The sequence below is a fragment of the Hippoglossus stenolepis genome, chromosome 13 (assembly GCF_022539355.2).
Source record: "Hippoglossus stenolepis isolate QCI-W04-F060 chromosome 13, HSTE1.2, whole genome shotgun sequence".
Classification (NCBI taxonomy): domain Eukaryota; kingdom Metazoa; phylum Chordata; class Actinopteri; order Pleuronectiformes; family Pleuronectidae; genus Hippoglossus; species Hippoglossus stenolepis.
This window is the reverse complement of record NC_061495.1, coordinates 2,333,243-2,352,687: the sequence shown is the minus strand read 5'-3', so window position 1 is coordinate 2,352,687 and position 19,445 is coordinate 2,333,243. Positions and strand designations below refer to the sequence as shown.

Genomic DNA, 19,445 nt, shown 5'->3' with positions numbered 1-19,445 from the left:
AGTAAATCGTTTTTTAAAAATAGATATTATGAGAATATCCTTATTGTGAATTCATTTTGGCTGCAATGATTGTGCCGTAAAACTCTGACATTGTGTTGCGATCAACTGTTTTTGTGAAACGAGAAAAAGAAACGAGACGAGATGAGACTTTCAGGAGGTTTAATCACAGCGTCAGGAGCATCGAACAGAAGGAACCCGGTGAGACTTCAGGAGGTGTGTGAAGACCTGAGGTTCAGACTGAAGGTCACACGTCAGTTTCACGAGGGAGAAAGAAACTACGCCTCAAAGTCTGGAAACACGTCTGCAACGGTCGTTAGAAAAAGCTCCACGTGGGTCTGAAACACAGACGCGTGTTTCACTTCCTCTAAACTTCACTTTTCACCACAACAGCAGCAGCAGCTCAGTTTATACGTCACACGATCGAGGCCTCACACACACACACACACACACACACACACACACACACACACACACACAGTAACAATCAATACAAGTACAAAACAGGAAGTGGGCGGCAGTAACACATAAAAAAAACAGATGCACAGGCAGTGACGAGGGACAATAACACTCCAAAGGTTTCCGTTCCTTTGCCCCGACCTTTATTTCAAACAGTAACAAATCTGATATTTTAAAAAAAGTCCTCACTAGGACATGGAAAATAAAAAGCAGCAGTTGTCATTCACTTCCCCGTCTGTGTAACGGACTCAACTGAGCTCCATTCATCAGCAGCGACACCTCCCCCGCAACGTATGAATCAAAGAGTTCGCAAAAAACCCGTCAGGGACGCTCTCCAGGGCCGAGGGGAACATTCTGTGCACATTTCAAAAAACGGAGACACTCACGGCTGCTAGGTGGCTGACGACTCAATTACTGAAGAGAGTGGGATTTTTACACGCTGGCCTCGACTTCAAGAGGTCGTTCCTCCGTCTGCTGGCTGTCACTTCTGAACACACTGAGGGTTTATTCAGTGAAAGTCTCAGACGAGTGGAGTTTTCACAGGAGAGCATTAAAACAAAAAGGACTTTCCCGAAGTGAGATAAGTTTCAATTGGCCGCTTGTCACTGAGTCACCTCCTTCTCGCGCATGCGTCAGTGCATCATGTTTTTAAGTCTTGTTTTTTGTGATATACCTTTTAGATCATTTTATTATATACGTATTTATTTCATTTTAGTCATCACACATCTACAAATCTGTGAAAAAAACAAGTCTAAGACGCATTAGCAGGATTTCAACCCTCAGCCCCTCCGAGACGTCCTGAGTCGACTGAACAGCAGCAGAGAAACACTGACTTTTTTTATTTTTAACTCTATATTATACACAGATGAAGGATTTAGGTGATCACACATCTACATCTACATGTTATCAGCTCTGGAGAGACACAGATTTTTAGGAAACCTCTGGATAATGAACTGTGGAGGGAGACGTTTAGAGGAGTGGCCGAGAAGATAACTCCCATGATCCTGCTCAACTTTACAGCCTCGCCTTACTCTATCCTTTCTTACTGTTTGGATTCAGAGACCCCGCGCACATTTTATTTCCTTCACAGTAAAGGTCCTGTCTTGTTTCCCCTGTTGAACACTGTCCTGTTTCTACAGAAAATGTACAAATAAAGCACCTTCAATCTGTTCAATGCTCATTAGTTTGAGGATTTTAATGATTGTTATGACTGTAAAATGTTCACATGCGCTAATGTTCAGAAAACATCTTTCCTCAAAACGGCCATTGCTGCAGCTCCTCTTTTCAGCCTCCGTCTCAAACGCTTGGTTCCTGTCTCTTTAAGACCCCCCCCCGTCTGCTCTGATTGGCCAGCTGACCCACTCCATTGGGATTGGTCGGCCTCAGCTCTCACTTCACCTGCTTTTGTTTGACTAGATGCTTCACATGCATTATGCAAATGATGCAGAAGTGCACTGGACGACTGACGAGGAGTTCAAATTGATTAAGACGTGATCAACAGCTTGTTTATTTCACTCATCCGCTGAATCAAATAAAGAAAATCACTGAGGAAATATGTTAAATGTTAATATGTGAAGAATTTATAGATGTCGTTAAAACTAATCGCTGTTATAGAGACTTTATTCAATGAGAATAATAATAATGCTCATGAAGTTTCTGCTTGTGAAGATGAAACAATGCAGAGATTTCCTCATTAATCTTAATCTGGAGCCTCCTCTCTCCTGAAATCATCCCAGATGGCCGACTCGTGGGCGGATGTGGGAGCTGCTGAGATGCAGAGGAGGCGCTGAAGGACACTAATATCAAGGACGGCTTTGATCGTACGAGGTAAATCCCTCTGATGCCACCGAGCCACTTCACTTTTCACATGCTGACTGTTAATGAGAAAACAGGAGCCGCGCTCCTCAGTCACGACGGGTTCAGCGCTGAGTGGAGGCAGGAATGCAGCTGCACATTAACGACGGTAATGAATGTGCATAATGGAATATGAGCCAAATCAAAAACAAATATGATTCCTAAAAATAAATCAGGGTTCTTCTCCTTTCTGGATAAATAAATAACCTGGGTTTAAAATCATGAAAATTGTGTGTAAGTAAAAGTTTAAAATGAAGTTACACCCCAGCTGAGGGAATTAGAAAAACTAGAATCGCCCACAGACGAGCTCACACCTCCGCCATCGCCCAAGAGTCCCGTTATGAAACCAAGTTTAAATCCCCAACATCCAGATCTAAACTGCCCACTCGCAGATATTGTTTTCATCAAGAACCATTAATTATTCTCTGGTGAATTAGTGAAAATGTCACAAAATGTGCGTATGTCACATTATTAAAAGACGAGACAAAGAAATCCTAAAGTAGGAAACCGAATCTTTTCTTTTCCTTTTCACCTCCTTTGTGTCGTCTGTTTAATCAACTGACGACTCGTCTGAAATCTGCACTACAGTTGTTCCTATTACAGATCTATGGCCTTATCGTGCTGACCTCAGCTTCCCAAGCAGCACATGAATTATGCAAAGGCTCGCTTCAATTATTTAATCTTTAATTCAAAAAAGAAAATGCATAAATTGGATTTAAAATATTCAAATGCATGAGACCTCCAGAGATGCAGCCGCTTGAATGTGCAGAACGTTCTGTCAGACGTGGACAAGCTGAAGTCTTACCGACGTAATCTGGACAGTTTGACGTCTTGCTCATGAATTCAAACAGAAAGTCATGTTCTTGTATCTTTTTTATTTCAAACTCATTTCAAACAGACCTGGTAGATTCAACTTAAACAAACTGTCGACCTGAGATGCAGAAGCACCTGCAAACTGCATTCTCCCAAATGACCTGCAGAGGGCGACTCCACTGTGGCTTTACGTTCCTGTTACATTGTCTGTGTGATTACCACGAAACTTACTGGAAGGATGTGGTATGGGTCAGGAGAGAACCCGTTGAATTATGGTGCAGATACGGGGAATTTTGTTTCACTTTCTCTGCAGCATTTTTCCCTTAAGAATTCGTTCAATCAATGGAAACATAGCAAAGGTGCACGTAAGAGCGGCATTCCTGCTCGTGCACCAGATTCTGAGTGACAGGTACAGAGACTAAAGAGTGAAAGACAAGATCTTGCGTGAGAGAGAGAGAGAACTGCATTGATGCCACTACAGCTGAAACTGAGGTCTGACCGTTTGCGTGGAGGGTAACAACCAGTGTGTGATGTATACTGAGTTGTGTTTCTCACCTGTAGACCTCAGCTTTGTTCAGAAGACGGAAGCAGCCGAGCGGCGGCGGAGAGGCCGCTGCTCCAGAATGGAAATGTCACCGAGACCTTTGTGCTCACAACAATTTGACATTCAAATCAGTCATTTGCCATTTTTCCAAACGACGATCCCCACGGTGCACAGTGCTGGCATCCGCAATCATGTAAGGACACACACTATCATACTGCAGGCACACACACACACACACACACACACACACACACACACACACACACACACACACACACACACACACACACACACACACACACACACACACACACACACACACACACACACACACACACACACACACACACACACACACAAGGGGGTGACTGATGTCTTTTGAGTGTGTGAAATTTGGTGCAGATTGATTTAATGAAGATTTAGGGGATGTGTGCGACTCTTTTCCTTTTTGAATCACTTTCAATCAACATTATTTTTATTTCTGCACAACTCTGTACAGTTTGTTCATTTAAATTTAATTTAATTAATTGTTTTTTAAGCCACACCTTTGGACCTATTTGATTTGTCTTTCTGTGTTTACTCTTATTACAAATTCCTCGATGTGAAATCGTGATTCCAGAGGATAAATCTTACTGATTTTGTTAATCTTCTAATTTGTGGTTTTATGTCAAATATCTTGACAACTATTGGACTTGGTGCTGTGAATCTGGATTCATATGATCATCTGGAATCACTTCAAAGATCAAAGAACTTTCCGTCCATCAAGTAAAAATCTGAATTTGTCCAAAACTTTCATTAGTTTGACCATGTGTTAAATATTAAACTACATTATATATGTATGTGTGAACAGTATATTTGAAATTAATGTTTTTTAAGAAATAAAAACTAAATATATTAGTATTTATCTTTGATATTTGAGTTGAGGATTAAATGTTTTGGAAGATTTGAAATGAATCCGATTAAGTTAGAGGCAGAATGTGAGATTTAATGATGCACTGAACTTCCTCTCACCCACATTATTAAAGCTCTGTGTTCATTCATCATTTTCAGGGGATACACCCTCTGTTGTTTGTTAAATATCAAATCCAAATGAACTTTTGAATTTAATTTTAAAGAATATTTCTGGATAAGATAATCATTGCTACAAACTAAGTGAACTTAGGGACATTTTATATTGTCACTATTTTCCTCTCACTTGTAATATTATTGTACATTACTGTGTTTTCCATCATATTCAAATGATGACAACTTTTATTTCTATGACCTTGCGATGCCCTCTCGCTTTATAATAAAATCTCTTTTGTTTCCACAAACCAGAGTAAGAAATAATGAGACAGATGCCGACTGAACGTTAGTGAAACACCCAGTTCCTCATCTCAGACGTGCACAGAGGAAAGAGACAAGGCCGAATGGGCAATTAGTGAATTAGTGAATCCCCAGCTGAACGGTCATCTGATTAGTTCGGCCCTAAAGCCGCATGTGATCATCCTGGATCATTTTCTTTCATTTCCTCTGCTGGTCGTGGATGTTTTCCAGCTGCTGGGAGTGAACACACTGATGTTTCCTCCATCGCCCAGAAGCTGCGCTCTTAATGTGATTGACGTGTTCACTGTCGAGTCCAGGGAACCAATTACACACGAGGAGGAAACCCCCGATTAAAGTATGACAAATATAAGAAATACACAAAGGGGAGTTTTCCGTCGGGTGATTTCACAGAGTTGAACAAAAGCGAACTTGAGTCTAAACTCCACACACGGGAAGTGCATGATTGAATTTGTGGGTCAAGCGTGCTCCGGTGGAAGAGAACGGGAGACAAAGTGAATAATTGCATGTGTGTGAACCTCGAGAGCCTCGAGAGCGTAAACGCTGTTGGAGGAGTGAGGCGGCACTTTGTGAAACCATGTTACTCTGACTGAGGCCTTTCTGCGGTTGGTAGAGTGCCGCGCTCACGTTTCAGATGAATCACTTCCATCCATCGCTTGATCGTTCTTCACGAGTTCCCACTTCCTGTGTTCTCCCAGAAAGGGAGGCCAAATCAGGTTTACCGCCCCCTCGTGGCTCGCTGGAGTGAAGGTAGTAAACCTCGCCTCCTCCATGTTAGGAGATGGGACCAAACTAAAAACGTCAAAGTACACGTCAAATTATTTTTTTACTCACGTTTCTCTAAGGTATTAAAATTAACTGCAGATGTAGGTTAAGCTAGAAAATAACAAGTGTATTCAGTGTGTTGTTTGACTGTGTGTTTATTGCTGGTGTGAAATCATGGTGCACGTTATATTAAACTGTTTCTTCATGGATGACGATGGATGACTGGATGATAGTTATGCAGATAAAACGTCCAAATAATATCTCAATAACAAGAAAAAACAAAGATTGATTAAGATAAATTGAAATTATTTCTGCTTTCATTTTATGGTTTTTCCTCTTCTTTGCTAATTGATTTGAACTTTTCAGGATTCTGAGATTTCCAGGATTATTTACAATTCATTCAAATTTGTATTCAGGAAATGAAATTTGCACTTTTTCGTTGAACATGGAACCTGTGACCAAACGTCCCACGTAGTCACAAGCAAAACCTGCTGGGGATCACGTCTTTAAAAAAGAGGTCCGGCTATTTTTTTAATAAAGACGAGTCTCATGTGTGAGTGAGGACATATCGGTCAATAATTAAATCTGCTGTTGCCGTGCACGTCACAGGCCTGGAGTCACTATCTGCTGGAGGCCGTCTCGAGACGCCTCTGACGACTCGGAAACAGAGAAGCGCTGCAGACAATGGGAGAGAATCCCGGCTCCCTGTAAAGACAATAATTGGGTTCGTGTTGTTGGTTTTCTCCGACTGAATTAGCCGCACCATAGTGTGCCGCAGCCTACACGCCATAGGAATGGGAAGACTTGTCAGCGGCTGCCAAGTCGTCCTCCAGGAATCGCTGTGTCTCAGCAGTTTTTAATTAAAAATGCTCCATTTGTGCCACCTATCCCAGCTGCCTGCGAGAGAGAATACAAGAGAATAAATTACTGCTTCCATCCCTGCTGGCTAAGCTCTTCTGTTTCACAGCATTTCATTAGGACTGAGACGCCACTTTTAAAACAACGTCTGCCGGCGTGTTCACTGTTAGTGACGGAAAAACCTTGACGGACGAAATATCCGAGCTTAAATAGAGTTGAGGTTTTCGAACAGTTGGAGGAGGATGGATGAAATGACAATTAACCTGATAAAACACGATATTCTAATATTTCTTCATTTCCTCATCTTCTGCTGAAGAACAGCTCTCCTTTAAATTCCCAGACGTTGGATGCCAAACTACAAAATAAAAGCACATCATCCATCCATTATCTACATCACTTGTTTTTAGGGTTGCAGGCGGGTGGAGCTGATCGGAGCTGACCCTGGACATGTCAGTGCTCCATCTCTCACCGATATATAGAGACAAACAACCATTTACACCGTACGGGTCGTTAAGAGTCGCCAATTAACTCCATTTGGGATCCTTGACACTCTAAAAGTTTCAGTCTTGTGTTTTTTATGTATAAATATTTTTTTAATGATATCTTAGGATGTTTAAAACCTGAAACTCTCAACGAGGCTTCACGTGTTTGTTTCATTTTTTCATTTGATCTGGTTAGTTTTGGTTTCACATTGTAGTGAAACCAAATTACTCTGCTCGTGCAGCTTTTCCAGGATTTCCCACCCGAGCTTTAATGCTGCATCAACTTCCTGTGATTGGTCCCAAAAGTCTGAAATATCCCCAAAAAAGTTGTTTAAACGCTTCAGATGAACCGGACCATGGTTCAGTTTGATCCAGAACTAAACGTGGTCTGAGGAACCGTTCACACCTGTGGTTCAAACTGAACTGTCAGACGGTCCGGACCAAACGAGGAAGAAATCGTTCTTAGTCTTTTTAACTGATCTACAGTTCGTCATTACTCATGAACGTCCTGGGTTCGATTCTGGCAGTTTCAGCCGCTGAGGATCAGTCAGTTTAACGGTGGGAATTTAAATTTACAAGTCTGAGCAGCATTGTTTGCGTCTCAGAATATTTGACCTCGGTTTACAGACGTGTGGGACACATTCATCACTTCCCTCCAGGAGCGAGTCGTTTAGCTCCCGTCACAGCGACGGCCATCACTGCGCTGCACGGCCTTGTCATCCTCCCTGCAGGCTGTGTTCTGCTCTTGCTCGTTCCCAGGCTCCTTTGCTCTCAGTCATGTGGGAGTGATGGCACTGAGTGGGCGAGCTGACCCCCTGTTTCCTCACCAACGGTAATTGTCTGGTTACGGTTGTTGTTTAAAAACCAGCGGCTTCATGTCGAGTGTCTCAAAATTGAAATGAGCGTCTGTGTGGAACCTTCGTTAACAGTTGACAGAATCCAGCGGGTTCAGAGTCTGAAAGTCTCTGAGCGGCCGAACACTGTGAAACGTTGTGTATTCGTCCTCCTGTGGACGTTGTATAAACACAGCGGGCCTCACCGACACAAAGCAGAACCCGTCTGCTCCGGCTCTGCAGCTCGGTGGTGACGGACGTCAGAGAGCACTGAAGGAAACTTGTTTTAAAGGATTGATGTTGGAAAAATAGAAAAATAAACGAGAGTAACGAGAAAATAAAAACACACGGAGATTAATCTCTATTGCTAAGATGAAAGGAATTTGACTGTATTTTTAGTACTTTTCCAGTTCAAGTCGCAGTCACAGTAATTGCACACACACCACTCATACACTGTCAGCACAGCCACCAGGGGAAACTTGGAGCTGGGGATCAAACCATCACCCTTCTGGTTAGTGGTCGACCCTCTGTACATCCCCAGCCACAGCCCACGGACTATGAGCTGAGTTTGTATCCACCTGATGAATTTAAATACAATATTTCCTCCTTTTAGCTCAACTTTTGGTCTCTACCAACTCAGGGGTTGTTTATTGATGTAGTTTCAGAATATGTGTTTCATACTGTCATTTTACTATATACCTCAAATTATTACTATATCAGTTATGGTCATTGATAAAAACTGTTACAAATAAAAGTCCTGTATTAAGTATAATGAGGAAAAAATGGGATTAAAGCACTAGTGATTATATAATTTTATATTATATTAATTAAATACTACAAATGCATTAAAGTATAAGAAGTATAATAACATAGCTAAAGGCAGTTCTGGTTATGAAAGCTCTCGTTTAAATAAATAACTAATTGGACACGAGTTATGTAATAATTTTGTAATAATTCTATAATAATCCAGAATGTGTCACCAGAGGTCAAATAACACAGAATAAATATTAATTTCTTAGTAACTATTAACTAACAAAATGTATAAAAAACATCTATTCGGAGGGAATATACACAAACATATCTGCAAGTCGTCCATCTTGAGTTCGGTCTGTAGAAGCGAGGGATGCAGCCTGACATGTCGGAACAAAACTAGTAAAACACTGAAGTTATCCTGCATTAAGAGACTGTTGAACACACTTCAGTAAACGGGGGAACCAAGCTTTAAAGAAACACTTGACTTTTTCTCACAAGACGGAAAAATCTCGGGCATGAATCAAAGCCAAACTGCGTGTGTGCAGGTTTGACTCGAGGCCCAGACGCTGCCATTTATCTGCCTCTCGTGGCTCTCGGCTCAAAGACGACTCGCTCTCACTGGGATCTCGACTGCTGTGACGCAACCGGCTTCTCTAAACAAACCACACTGGGCGGCATTGGAGAAAAATTCAGTTTATATTTCCCAGAATAGATACGGAAACCACCATGTAACACAGATCTGGTGACGTCGGAGAGAAGCGCAGCAAAACACGAAGGAACCAGGGGGGGCTGACGTGAGACGTTGAAGAAAGGAAAACACAGCAGTTCATCCCAGATATGTCCGTTTTCCACTCAGCTATCAATAGACCTGGCTTTGGGAACCTCTGATTCCAAAACAGCAAACTGTTTTGTCTCCATGGCAATTTTCTGAGCTGAGCTTTAGCCGACGTCCAAAAATATACACTGACTGAACCGGAAGGAGTGTCGGGGCAGCGGAGGTCCCCTGGTTCAGGCTCCATTTCCTGGGGATTGACCCCCGTCTGTCTCCCAGGGTCCTCACACCTAATGGTTCTGCTACAAAGTGAATTGCACATTGTTCATTCTGGTCATTAGTCCGTCTTTACACATGCCTGTTTGCATCACTTGCTAATTTACTGCAGCAGCCTTCCATCTTTAGGAGACAGCTTTTCATGGCTGTGATCGAGTCCCGTTGACAAACTCTGGATCTGGTCAAGCGCAGAGTGGAGACGCTTGTTTTGGACTTTTGCACATTTAGGATCTGACTGACTGAAGCTGATTGGAGCAGCAGCTGGAAATAAAAACAGAGACGATAATATTGCTTTAATTTATTTTGTTTTCCTCGATGGTAACTTTGGAAACATCTACGTCTCTGTAACACACTAATATTCTGACTATTGACCTCATGTGGAATAAGACATTTTTTATTATGATGTTTACGTGAGTTGCTAATAGAATATTACATTCATATTCCCATTTACACGTCACAGAGCAAAGTTTGATCACGACAGATTTCTAAAACCCTTACTTAAATAGTTTAACGCACGATACTGACGTTTCCCCTCCGGTGTTTTCTGCCAAATTTTGCAAAAGCTTCAACTGTAAAACTTCTACTTAATGTTATAATGTGATTAAGACGTGTACATAATTAGACTAATATAGACAGAATACTCCACATGTCTCAATTTGATGAAGGTTTATTCTCGGTCTGATCTTATTCAGGTGAAGATAATCAGAAAACACAGTTTACATACTTGACCGGGTTAATATTGTGTCCATGTCAACATGTCACAGTTGTATTTTCATTTGTTCTGGCCTTAAAGAGCGAGGGAGGAGGAGGGAGGAGGAGGGAGGAGGAGGGAGGTCAGAGGTGGAGACAGTGTAAGAACTGGAGGGTTTTGTTGTGGCCACAAACAGCAGCCGGCGTCATCACTGACTGATTATTAACATCCACCATTACTCCGCCACAGGCTGGAGTTCACTGCCTGGTCAGGTCCAACAGCGGCTGCAGCTCACAGCTCATGTAAATGTAATCTCTGATCCACACGTCAGATCCCAGCTCATCGTAAGACGGTCGACGTCCTTCAAATCTAAAATAACAGGAGGAACAAAAGAGAGGAAACAGGAGTCACTATGAGGCCCAAACTATTTGTGTGAATTCTGAAGCTGCCAGTTTTCCCAGCGAGCTGTGGGAGCCTGTCTCTGTGTGTGCGGAGCAAACAGAAGGTGTTTTACTGCTCGTGTCTTCATTAGAATGCAGCACCAGCCTGCAGCTGCACGCAGAGCGGAGAGAGAGGAATGATGAAACCACGGCTAAAAATAGCTGCCTCCCAGGATCCCCCCTCATACGGCACTGTAAACACTGAGAGAGCCAGCGACAGGCAGCACCAGCCTGGGCCTCCGTAAGTGTGTGTGTGTTGTGTGTGTGTGTGTGTGTGTGTGTGTGTGTGTGTGTGTGTGTGTGTGTGTGTGTGTGTGTGTGTGTGTGTGTGTGCATGGTTCAGGTGTCGTTGTGTGTTGCAGTCCCTCCTCATCATAAACCAGTGTTTGGTTTGGCTTCATCGAGCCGCTGTACAATTAAAGCCATCTGTGGGCTGTTTTTACTCAAACACGTCTGGGCGACGTTTCACGGCAACGCAAAGCAGTCGCCTTGTCCACTCAAAGGTAAACCTGCGTTACTATTCTGAAAGTACAAACTTTAAAACTAGATATTCCGTCAGCAAGACAACGTGCTAATCGTTGTTTAAGGAGACGGACACCTTCATCACAGGGTCTGTTTTCACTCTGCAGGGGGTCTACAGACTATAAGATGTGCTCAAGTTAAAGTACACACATGCAGCAGGTACCGACAGTAAATCAAGCAGCTGCCATGAAGATGATTGACTCTCATGCTCCTGTCGTCCCATTTAAACTCGTGTTAAAAAGGTGCAACAGAGCTATAAATAGATTTTGCATGTGATGCACTGAAAAACAAAAGACAGCATCGTTTACAGCGAGTGTCCTCACACGAGTCCACAAGGACGACAGGGGCACGTCTGAAAGCTGCAGGATGACGTCAACAGCCTCAAAAGCCCAAGACAACAACGAATCCATGTGACGGAGGAGGACGACACGTGCGCCGCAGCCTGGAGACGACGGGAACCCCTCCGGAGAGATAAGAGCCAGATGAGCTTTTTACAACCTGAGCCAGGAGAGCAGCATCAACAACTCGCTGACTGAAAGACTTTTACTGCACCGAGGTATCGATGACTCGGATCAATGAGACTAAAACACCAGAGGAAGGAAAAGGGTTGAACTTCTGAGTCGATCAACAGTGAACTTGGCTTAAAAATACCTTCCTCTCTCAGTGTGTGTTACTGCCGAGGAATGAAATATTGAAATGTACTTGATTCAATGTTTTATTTTATTCATTCGACAGCTGAACAAATGTTAAACAGTCAAAAAGTTTGTCCCTACACCTGCACAAGTTCCTACAAATAGACTTGTTCATATCATACGGAGAATGATCTGGTCGTCCATCGTTTATGTCTTGATATGATCCTCTCCTGTTTTAACCCTGACCCAGTCTCAGCTGTCAATCATAACATTTCACCATGTTGTCAAATAACCAAACTTATCAGAAACTTGAACAAACATCAGGGTGATAAGAACTAACTACAATAACAGAAAACACCTTTGAGAGAATTGTATTTAACTTCTTAGTTTGGTCCATGTCCCATCTGCTAACATGGAGGATGCAGCGTTTACGACCTATACTGCAGCCAGCCACCAGGGGTCGCTCCAGGTGATTTAGGCTGTAATCTTGACATGTCACAAGGACGGAGTGTTTGATGGATGTAAAGTTGACGTCATAACATTAAGCTCAGTTTTTAATTGTACACAACCTTAAAATACAGAAACTAATTAGTGTGTTTTTGTGTGTACACAAACACAATGTGTGTGACACGCTGGAGAAATCCTGACAGGCCTCATCAAACCCTGTGTGTGTCTCATGTTGAAAAGCTCACCTGTTGCCGGGCTCCACAAAACGCTGCGTCCTCCACGCCCTGGTCACCACGTCCGCTGGTCCTGTACCCAGCTCTGGTTCGTAGTCCGTCACCTTTCCTCCTCGGTTGAGGTGAAGTCTGTGGAATTGTTACGATTTTAAGAAAGGTGAGCGTCATGAGCCAAATATGGACAAAACCTTTCAGGGATCAAATCCATTTCCACCAGCAGGGACTCAAAGAACAAGTGTGCTGATGGCAACACAGGTGATTTCACTCTATTTGCCCGATGAGGTGAGATTTCTAAGGATATAATAATATTATATTATAATAATAATCTATTATAAAATCTCTGACGTCTCTGCAATCAGCTGGAAAAACTGACTCCTCCTGTACGAGCGTGCAGGGAAGTTTCCTTTACTCTAAAAACAAGATTGTATTATTGTTCCCGTGGTTTAGTTTGAGTCACTCTAACATCAGCTGCTTTCAGACGTGCACCGACGTTCAGACGTTTTTCAGACGCTTTTTCTGGAGGGACAGAACGAAAATGTCCGAATCAGTTGCTCCGAACATTTTCCAGAGTTCGTGTCTGAAAACAGATTTGCAGAACAACCATCTGATTCCAAGAACTGTGGGTGATTCCTCTGGCTTCTTGTTATTAGTCTATAAATGGGACTCATCCACATCTGTACTTTAAACAGGCAATGAAAGCTATTTATAGGAGAGCTCCGTCATTCCAGATAAACCCAGTGTCAGCCACAGAAACATTTGAACGTCACTCTGGTCTCTTCCTCAGTGCAGAGCTGCATGTCTGTGCTGCAGCCTTCATGTTTCCTCAGATGCAGGACGGATCAGAGATCAGAGAGAAAGTGAGGGAGATGGGTTTCCATGGCAATGCTGTTTCTTTTCCCCTCTCCCCTCCTTGACGTCACGTCCCTGCTAAAGCCCTCAGCACAAAGGTGTGTGTGCACAGACCAGAGCTCAGGACCAATGTCAACGAAACAGGCGACGACACGTCTGTGAGGATCCATATTCACAGTGAGTCACGTATCGACTGGTGAGGAAGAACCTCTGGATTCTGACCTGCTCAACGTGTCTCACATGGATCAGCTACTGAGACTGAATGACCTTATGACTGCTGTGGCGTTAATTCAAATTAAATCCACTCTCCTGTAATTTATTGTTTTTATTCGTGAAAAGGTTGAAACTCGGGCAGAGAAATAAAACAGTGGTGTTCCTTCAGTGAAGCACATCAATCAGCTGCAGGACGTGATGTGGTTTCATAAACTCAACCTAGTTTCACTCACACACTCGGAGAACAACAGTGCCACCTAGTGGTCACATGTCAGGCTTGAAAGAAACCCAAAAAAATAACACTCACGACAACAAAAACAGTTTAAACAGTTTAGTTCGTTTATTGTTCACGCTGACATGACAGAAAACACAATGTGGTAAAATGACACAACAACGCTCACAAAGCATGAAACTCACAACATGAGCAAATACTTCCCTCAAACAAATCAACTCGTGGTCAAATGAGTAAATTCTATAATTAGCTCAGTTAAAGACGTCATGTTTTGATATGTTGGATGTTTGATGATTGATTGACAGAACATATTAGACCTCATCCAAATTCACACACACACAAATATTTGTCCTTTTCATTAAGAGCCATGAATAATTCTGAGAAATTATGAAACGGTGAAAAACGTCCTGTCACGCAATGAGGAAAACACACACACACACACACACACTTACTTATCCCTCACATCCCCCACCTCCCCATAATTCCTCTGATCCCCCACTTTTGTTTAATAACGTTTATACCAACACCCAACTACACACATCACTACACACTATGCCCTGTCATGCACACACATACACACTCACTACTCCACGCCCCCGTGTGTGATTCAGAGCAGTTCCAAATAAAAATGTGGATGTAGTGAATTTAAATGTTGTTGGTCCTCGGTGCAGGTCCGAACTCTACTGAGTGACATTCGAAGTTTGCAATGATTTAGTTTGTGGTTTGAATGATTCTCTTCCTCACTGAGCTGTTCCCTTCAAACAGCGCCATCTAGTGGTCACATCCACACCCTGCTGTGTTCCCTCTCAGCTAATTTACCTTCCCTGGCCGGCTGCTCGCCATCAGCCCACCTGAGCCCACCTGCTCCTCTGCGAGCCGCCTGGACGGGGCGTTGATGCCAGGCTCCTCCAGTGGGTCGATGCTCTGGCGTCGTGGGCGGATGGGAACCAGGAGTGAAGTGAAAACTGTAGCAGAACCACCTGTACTTCTTAATTAGGCTCGCACATGTGAACTCATTAAAAACGACTTTATAGGAAAGCACACAACAATTTATTTTTAAGAAGACATCCTTAAGCACAAACGTGAGTTGACTTATCTCGATAAATCTGCCGACAACACTCCCCCCCACGTGGGACATAAACATGGAGCTTCAGGTGGAATCAGGAAGTGACAACACCCGGTCACATCTTCCTAAAGAAGGTGTCTGCTGAAAGCTGCACAGCGTCTCCAGACCAACCTGGAACCCCCTGGAACCCCCTGGAACCACCTGGAACCCCCTGGAACCACCTGGAACCCCCTGGTGCCAACAGCACATCACTGGATAACAAAAGCCTGGTTTCAATCTAGGACCCTCCCTTTCTTCTTCTTTGATTTAAACGGCGGGCTACAAACCTATGTCAAAGGTGCCAACCCTCCCCTTGTTCCCTCATGACAGTATAAATAGTAATAGAACAACAAGAAGCCCACATTTAAGGTTTAATTTTTAAATGTTCTCACAAGTATTCCAAATAAACTCCATCCAAGACTCTGCTGCTGGCGTCATCACCTGCACCAAACCCACTGACCACATCACGCCACTCCTCGTCCAACAAGGACCCTACGACTCAATCCCTCTTGTTCTGGCCTTACGTACATAAAGTCTGTGGCACGCATGTCGTTTAGTTTAGGACTGAATCTAAAAAGATGACTTGCTCTCCCTGATTTCCCACCAGTCGGACGCAGGTTGGGAGGTTGACGACACATTTCAAGTGAGGACGAGCGGAGCCGAGCGTCAGAGGGCCACACTCCACTGTTATTCGATGTCTTCTGGTCTGACGGGATGTGGCAGCGGGATGATTGACTTCTTCTCCGTGTCCCTGGACAGAGCTTTCCTCATATCTGCACAAAGAGAAAACACAACCAAGTTTTCAGATCAGTGGGAACAGCGCCCTCTTCAGGTTTGAATAGAAATTCCACCTGTTGGATCAGCAGGAAACAGGCAGCACAGTTTGTTTAAACCTCCACAACATGGGTCTTAAAGTGGCAGATGTTTGGAGATTTCTAAATGAAGGTGACAAATGAAAGTCTGAACATGTCTTGAATTCAAATTTAAAAATCAAAAAACTTACATTGAAATTGGATGGGTGTTACTTCTGTTAAGTCTGTTTGGTTCATCCCAGAAACTAATACCTTTGTGATCAGTCTGCTAGTTTGTTTATGACCAAGTTTAACGATAAGAGGCCTAAGAGACCATCTACGCTTCTGTTCCTCACTCTGTATATATCTACATTAAAACCTCTGCATTTGAATCCACTGTTTGCTTTCAGATGTTTCTGGAGCTACTGCAGGTTATGTTTAAGTTAGTTTGTCAGCAGGATGACATAAAAACAAATTAACAGATTCCCACGTAACTTGGTGCAACACGAGCCAAGAAGTAAAGATTACATTTTGGGGCTGATGCAGGAATTTGTCATCACTTTCTTGAACATTGTGAGAGATGCCAACATCAGGTATTTGTGGATTTTTGTCTGAATCTAGAAGCAGTTTTTTTTTTTAAGCTCATCTCACCGTAAGCGTCTTCGTCAGGTTCTCCATTGCTCGCAGAGTAATATTCTATCACCGTCCTATAGACGCTGTAGCCCAGACGTTTGTACATGTTCACCGCCACTTGGTTGGAGACTCGCACGAAGAGGTCAACAAAGAATCCACCTTTCCTACAAGACAACACCACATGAACACAGAGTCAAAACAAAGGGAACAAACGTGTTCGTTGAATTTCAAGCCTAAAAAATCTTTAAAAACCCAACATGTGTTTTGGAACTAGTAGCTAAAGGAGGATAAGTGTTGATATCTGAAAAGAAAAACATTTATTGTGTGACAGGAAGTGGGTTTTCTTAGCAATGATCAAGAAACATTCACACAGCAGAGACAAAAAAAACATTTGGTAAAAGAGGAGAAAACCAGAAATCAAATACAAAAGACCTTCAGTAAGATTTTTGTTCTTGACTTGAAATTTTGAAATGACTTCCTCAGACATCACTTGATGATCTCTGTTGTTTGGTGTTAATGCTGCTCGGTCCCTGACATGAGGATGATACCAACCTGTCAGAGATCTCCTCCAGCATCTCCATCAGTTTGGCTGCGAGGCCGAGTCGCCTGAACTCTGGAGCGACAGACAGGGCGGTGACGTGGCCGTGCCACTCCTCACGAGCCACAGATCCCTCCGCCTTCCCCATGACTGAAGGAGAAACAAAGCAATGAATGGGTTTGCTGTGAGCTCAGTGTTGACTTTTCAGATGAAGGCGCTCTGTGATTGGGATTTATGAAGCTATACAAAGCATCTGAGTGAACAGAGGAACTTACTGTAGCCCATCAGTTCACCACCAGGAGCCTCTGCCACGATGAAGTACTCCGGCCAGTGAGCGAGGTACTGCAGGTAAAACGGGATCCCGTACTGATGGGGCGAGGCTCAGGAAACAAACTGAACAAGTCACGCACATATGAAGACAACAGGCTCAGAGGTGAACTTTACTGACAACTGACAGGATCATGTCATCAGCTGGAATAAACCTGAGCCATGGGAAAATATGTCAGTTTCGTTTATAGCAAATAACCAAAGTCCCTGAGATTTGCTGACGTCCAGGAGATGGTGAAGGATACGGTTTCTGTCAGAGGATCCAGGTTTCTGTCGAACCAACACAGAGACAAACATCAAGTTAGTTTCAGTCCTGAGTGGGGAGTCAAACACGACGACTCAGAAAATCTGATCGTTAAACATGAACAATACGACCCAAACCCTTTATCACGATAAAGATGTGTCCATGACGTGTCTACGCTCTTCACTGTGTTTACACAATGCATTAGTAATGTACAGATATACAGTATATTGCCCTGTTGTTGTGTTGATGTTGAAGAAAAGGATATTGTGATTATTTTATCAGGATATTGATTATTTCTTTGCACTGCAGTAAATTTATTGTATCCTCGTGATTTTATGTCTAAATGTTCAAATATGGTTCCTTTTTTATTCCATCTTTATTCTATTCTTCACACCTTTGCTCTTTCTTTACTGGAGCTGCTGTAATAACCTGGATTTTGTATCTTTGTGGTTGTGTTGCTCAAACCAAGTTAAACGTTTCTGGTGCTTATGAATATCAATTTTTTTTTTTTTTTTAAATACTGACACCGCTCTGTTTTCATTCGTGAGCAATTCTGTGTGATCCCTGTCAATTGTTATTATTACAAAACGAACTTCCACATGTCCTGTAGCCCAGCGTTAGCTTGTTGTAGCTAGCAGGCTAACGAGGCTGTTTTTACCGCAAACAACACGTGTTGGATCGATCGTGTGTTTGCCGATCTTTCACAAAGAGGTGCCGAGATTCTCTGAGTTTGACAACGTCGCGCTAGGTTCCGCGCATTTCAGTTAAATGACAGCAACATCTCTAAATGACGTGTTTTTCCACGGAGGTCCTGTCCCTCGGCGGAAGAGACAGTGATCCCGCAGCCTCGGAGTCGCACCAACATCCGGGGGTGAAGTCAGAGGATAAAAACAACGCGTGTTCACTCACATGTTGTTGAATTTGAACAGATCGTCGCAGGTGAAGGGTCGCAACGTTGTCATGTCTGCGGCTGTTTGACCTCTGACCTCACACACGTAAGAGAGCTCCGCAACAGGGTGTCGTGAAACCGAGCAGCGCCCCTGCTGCACTGGAGGTACTACACTCTGGTGTCACTCAGTAGAAACAGTCTCATGATGTTTGAATCTTTTTTGATATTTTATTTCCAAGCTTCATGTGGGAGTGATGACAAAGGATCAACAGAAAAGCTTCTCAAACAATAACAATAAGAGACTTTTTAGGGTCCCTGAAAACATTTCGCTATTTGCAGCACGTTTCTGAATTTTCATGTGCTGTGACGTTTTGCAGTGCATGTGTCGTCAAATTGATGAAGTTGTTTTCTTAATTTGCAAAGCGTTGAGCTCCGTAGTTTTGGGATATTTGGACGACATTCGCTATTTACAAGTGGGAAACTTTAGGCCAGTGTGTGTGTGTGAGGTGTTCTCATGTAGGAAGTTAAAGGTCCCTGTGACTAGTTTGACTGAGCAGCAGCGAGGACGAACCGATATATGCCGGAGATACACAAACTAAGCATCTTTATTCTGACTCATCACAAATAAAATCTCAGGGACATTTTCCTCAGTGTAAACATCATCGGTGCGGAAACGCTCGACCTCGGCTCCAGGACACAGGTTCCTGACGACTGGGATCGATTCTTTGCTCCGTCACAGACAAACTTCATCAACTGTTTCAGAACAGAAAGAACTTTGGTGTCACTTGTATTATATAGAAACAGTTTGAGCAGTTTATCACTTTCTTTGATAGAAGCTGAACAGTTGTTGACATGGTTCCTTTGCTCTTTGTCATTGTTCTTCTTCAGAACTCCATTAACTTTGCTGTAAGTCTGTATCATCTCTGGCTG

The 19,445-nt window shown here is 43.1% G+C and overlaps 1 protein-coding gene across 1 annotated transcript; it reads right to left on the bottom strand.

Annotated features, from left to right (window-relative positions):
- Positions 1–14,072: 14,072 nt before the first annotated feature.
- On the bottom strand, positions 14,073–18,663 carry naa20 (N-alpha-acetyltransferase 20, NatB catalytic subunit). The gene is made up of 6 exons (XM_035175199.2): positions 18,536–18,663; positions 17,628–17,652; positions 17,331–17,421; positions 17,070–17,205; positions 16,536–16,681; positions 14,073–15,866 (listed from the first exon to the last, which is right to left on the bottom strand). Exons 1-6 carry the CDS (start codon positions 18,586–18,588, stop codon positions 15,781–15,783), a joined length of 537 nt encoding a protein of 178 aa, XP_035031090.1. The 5' UTR covers positions 18,589–18,663; the 3' UTR covers positions 14,073–15,780.
- Positions 18,664–19,445: the final 782 nt, after the last annotated feature.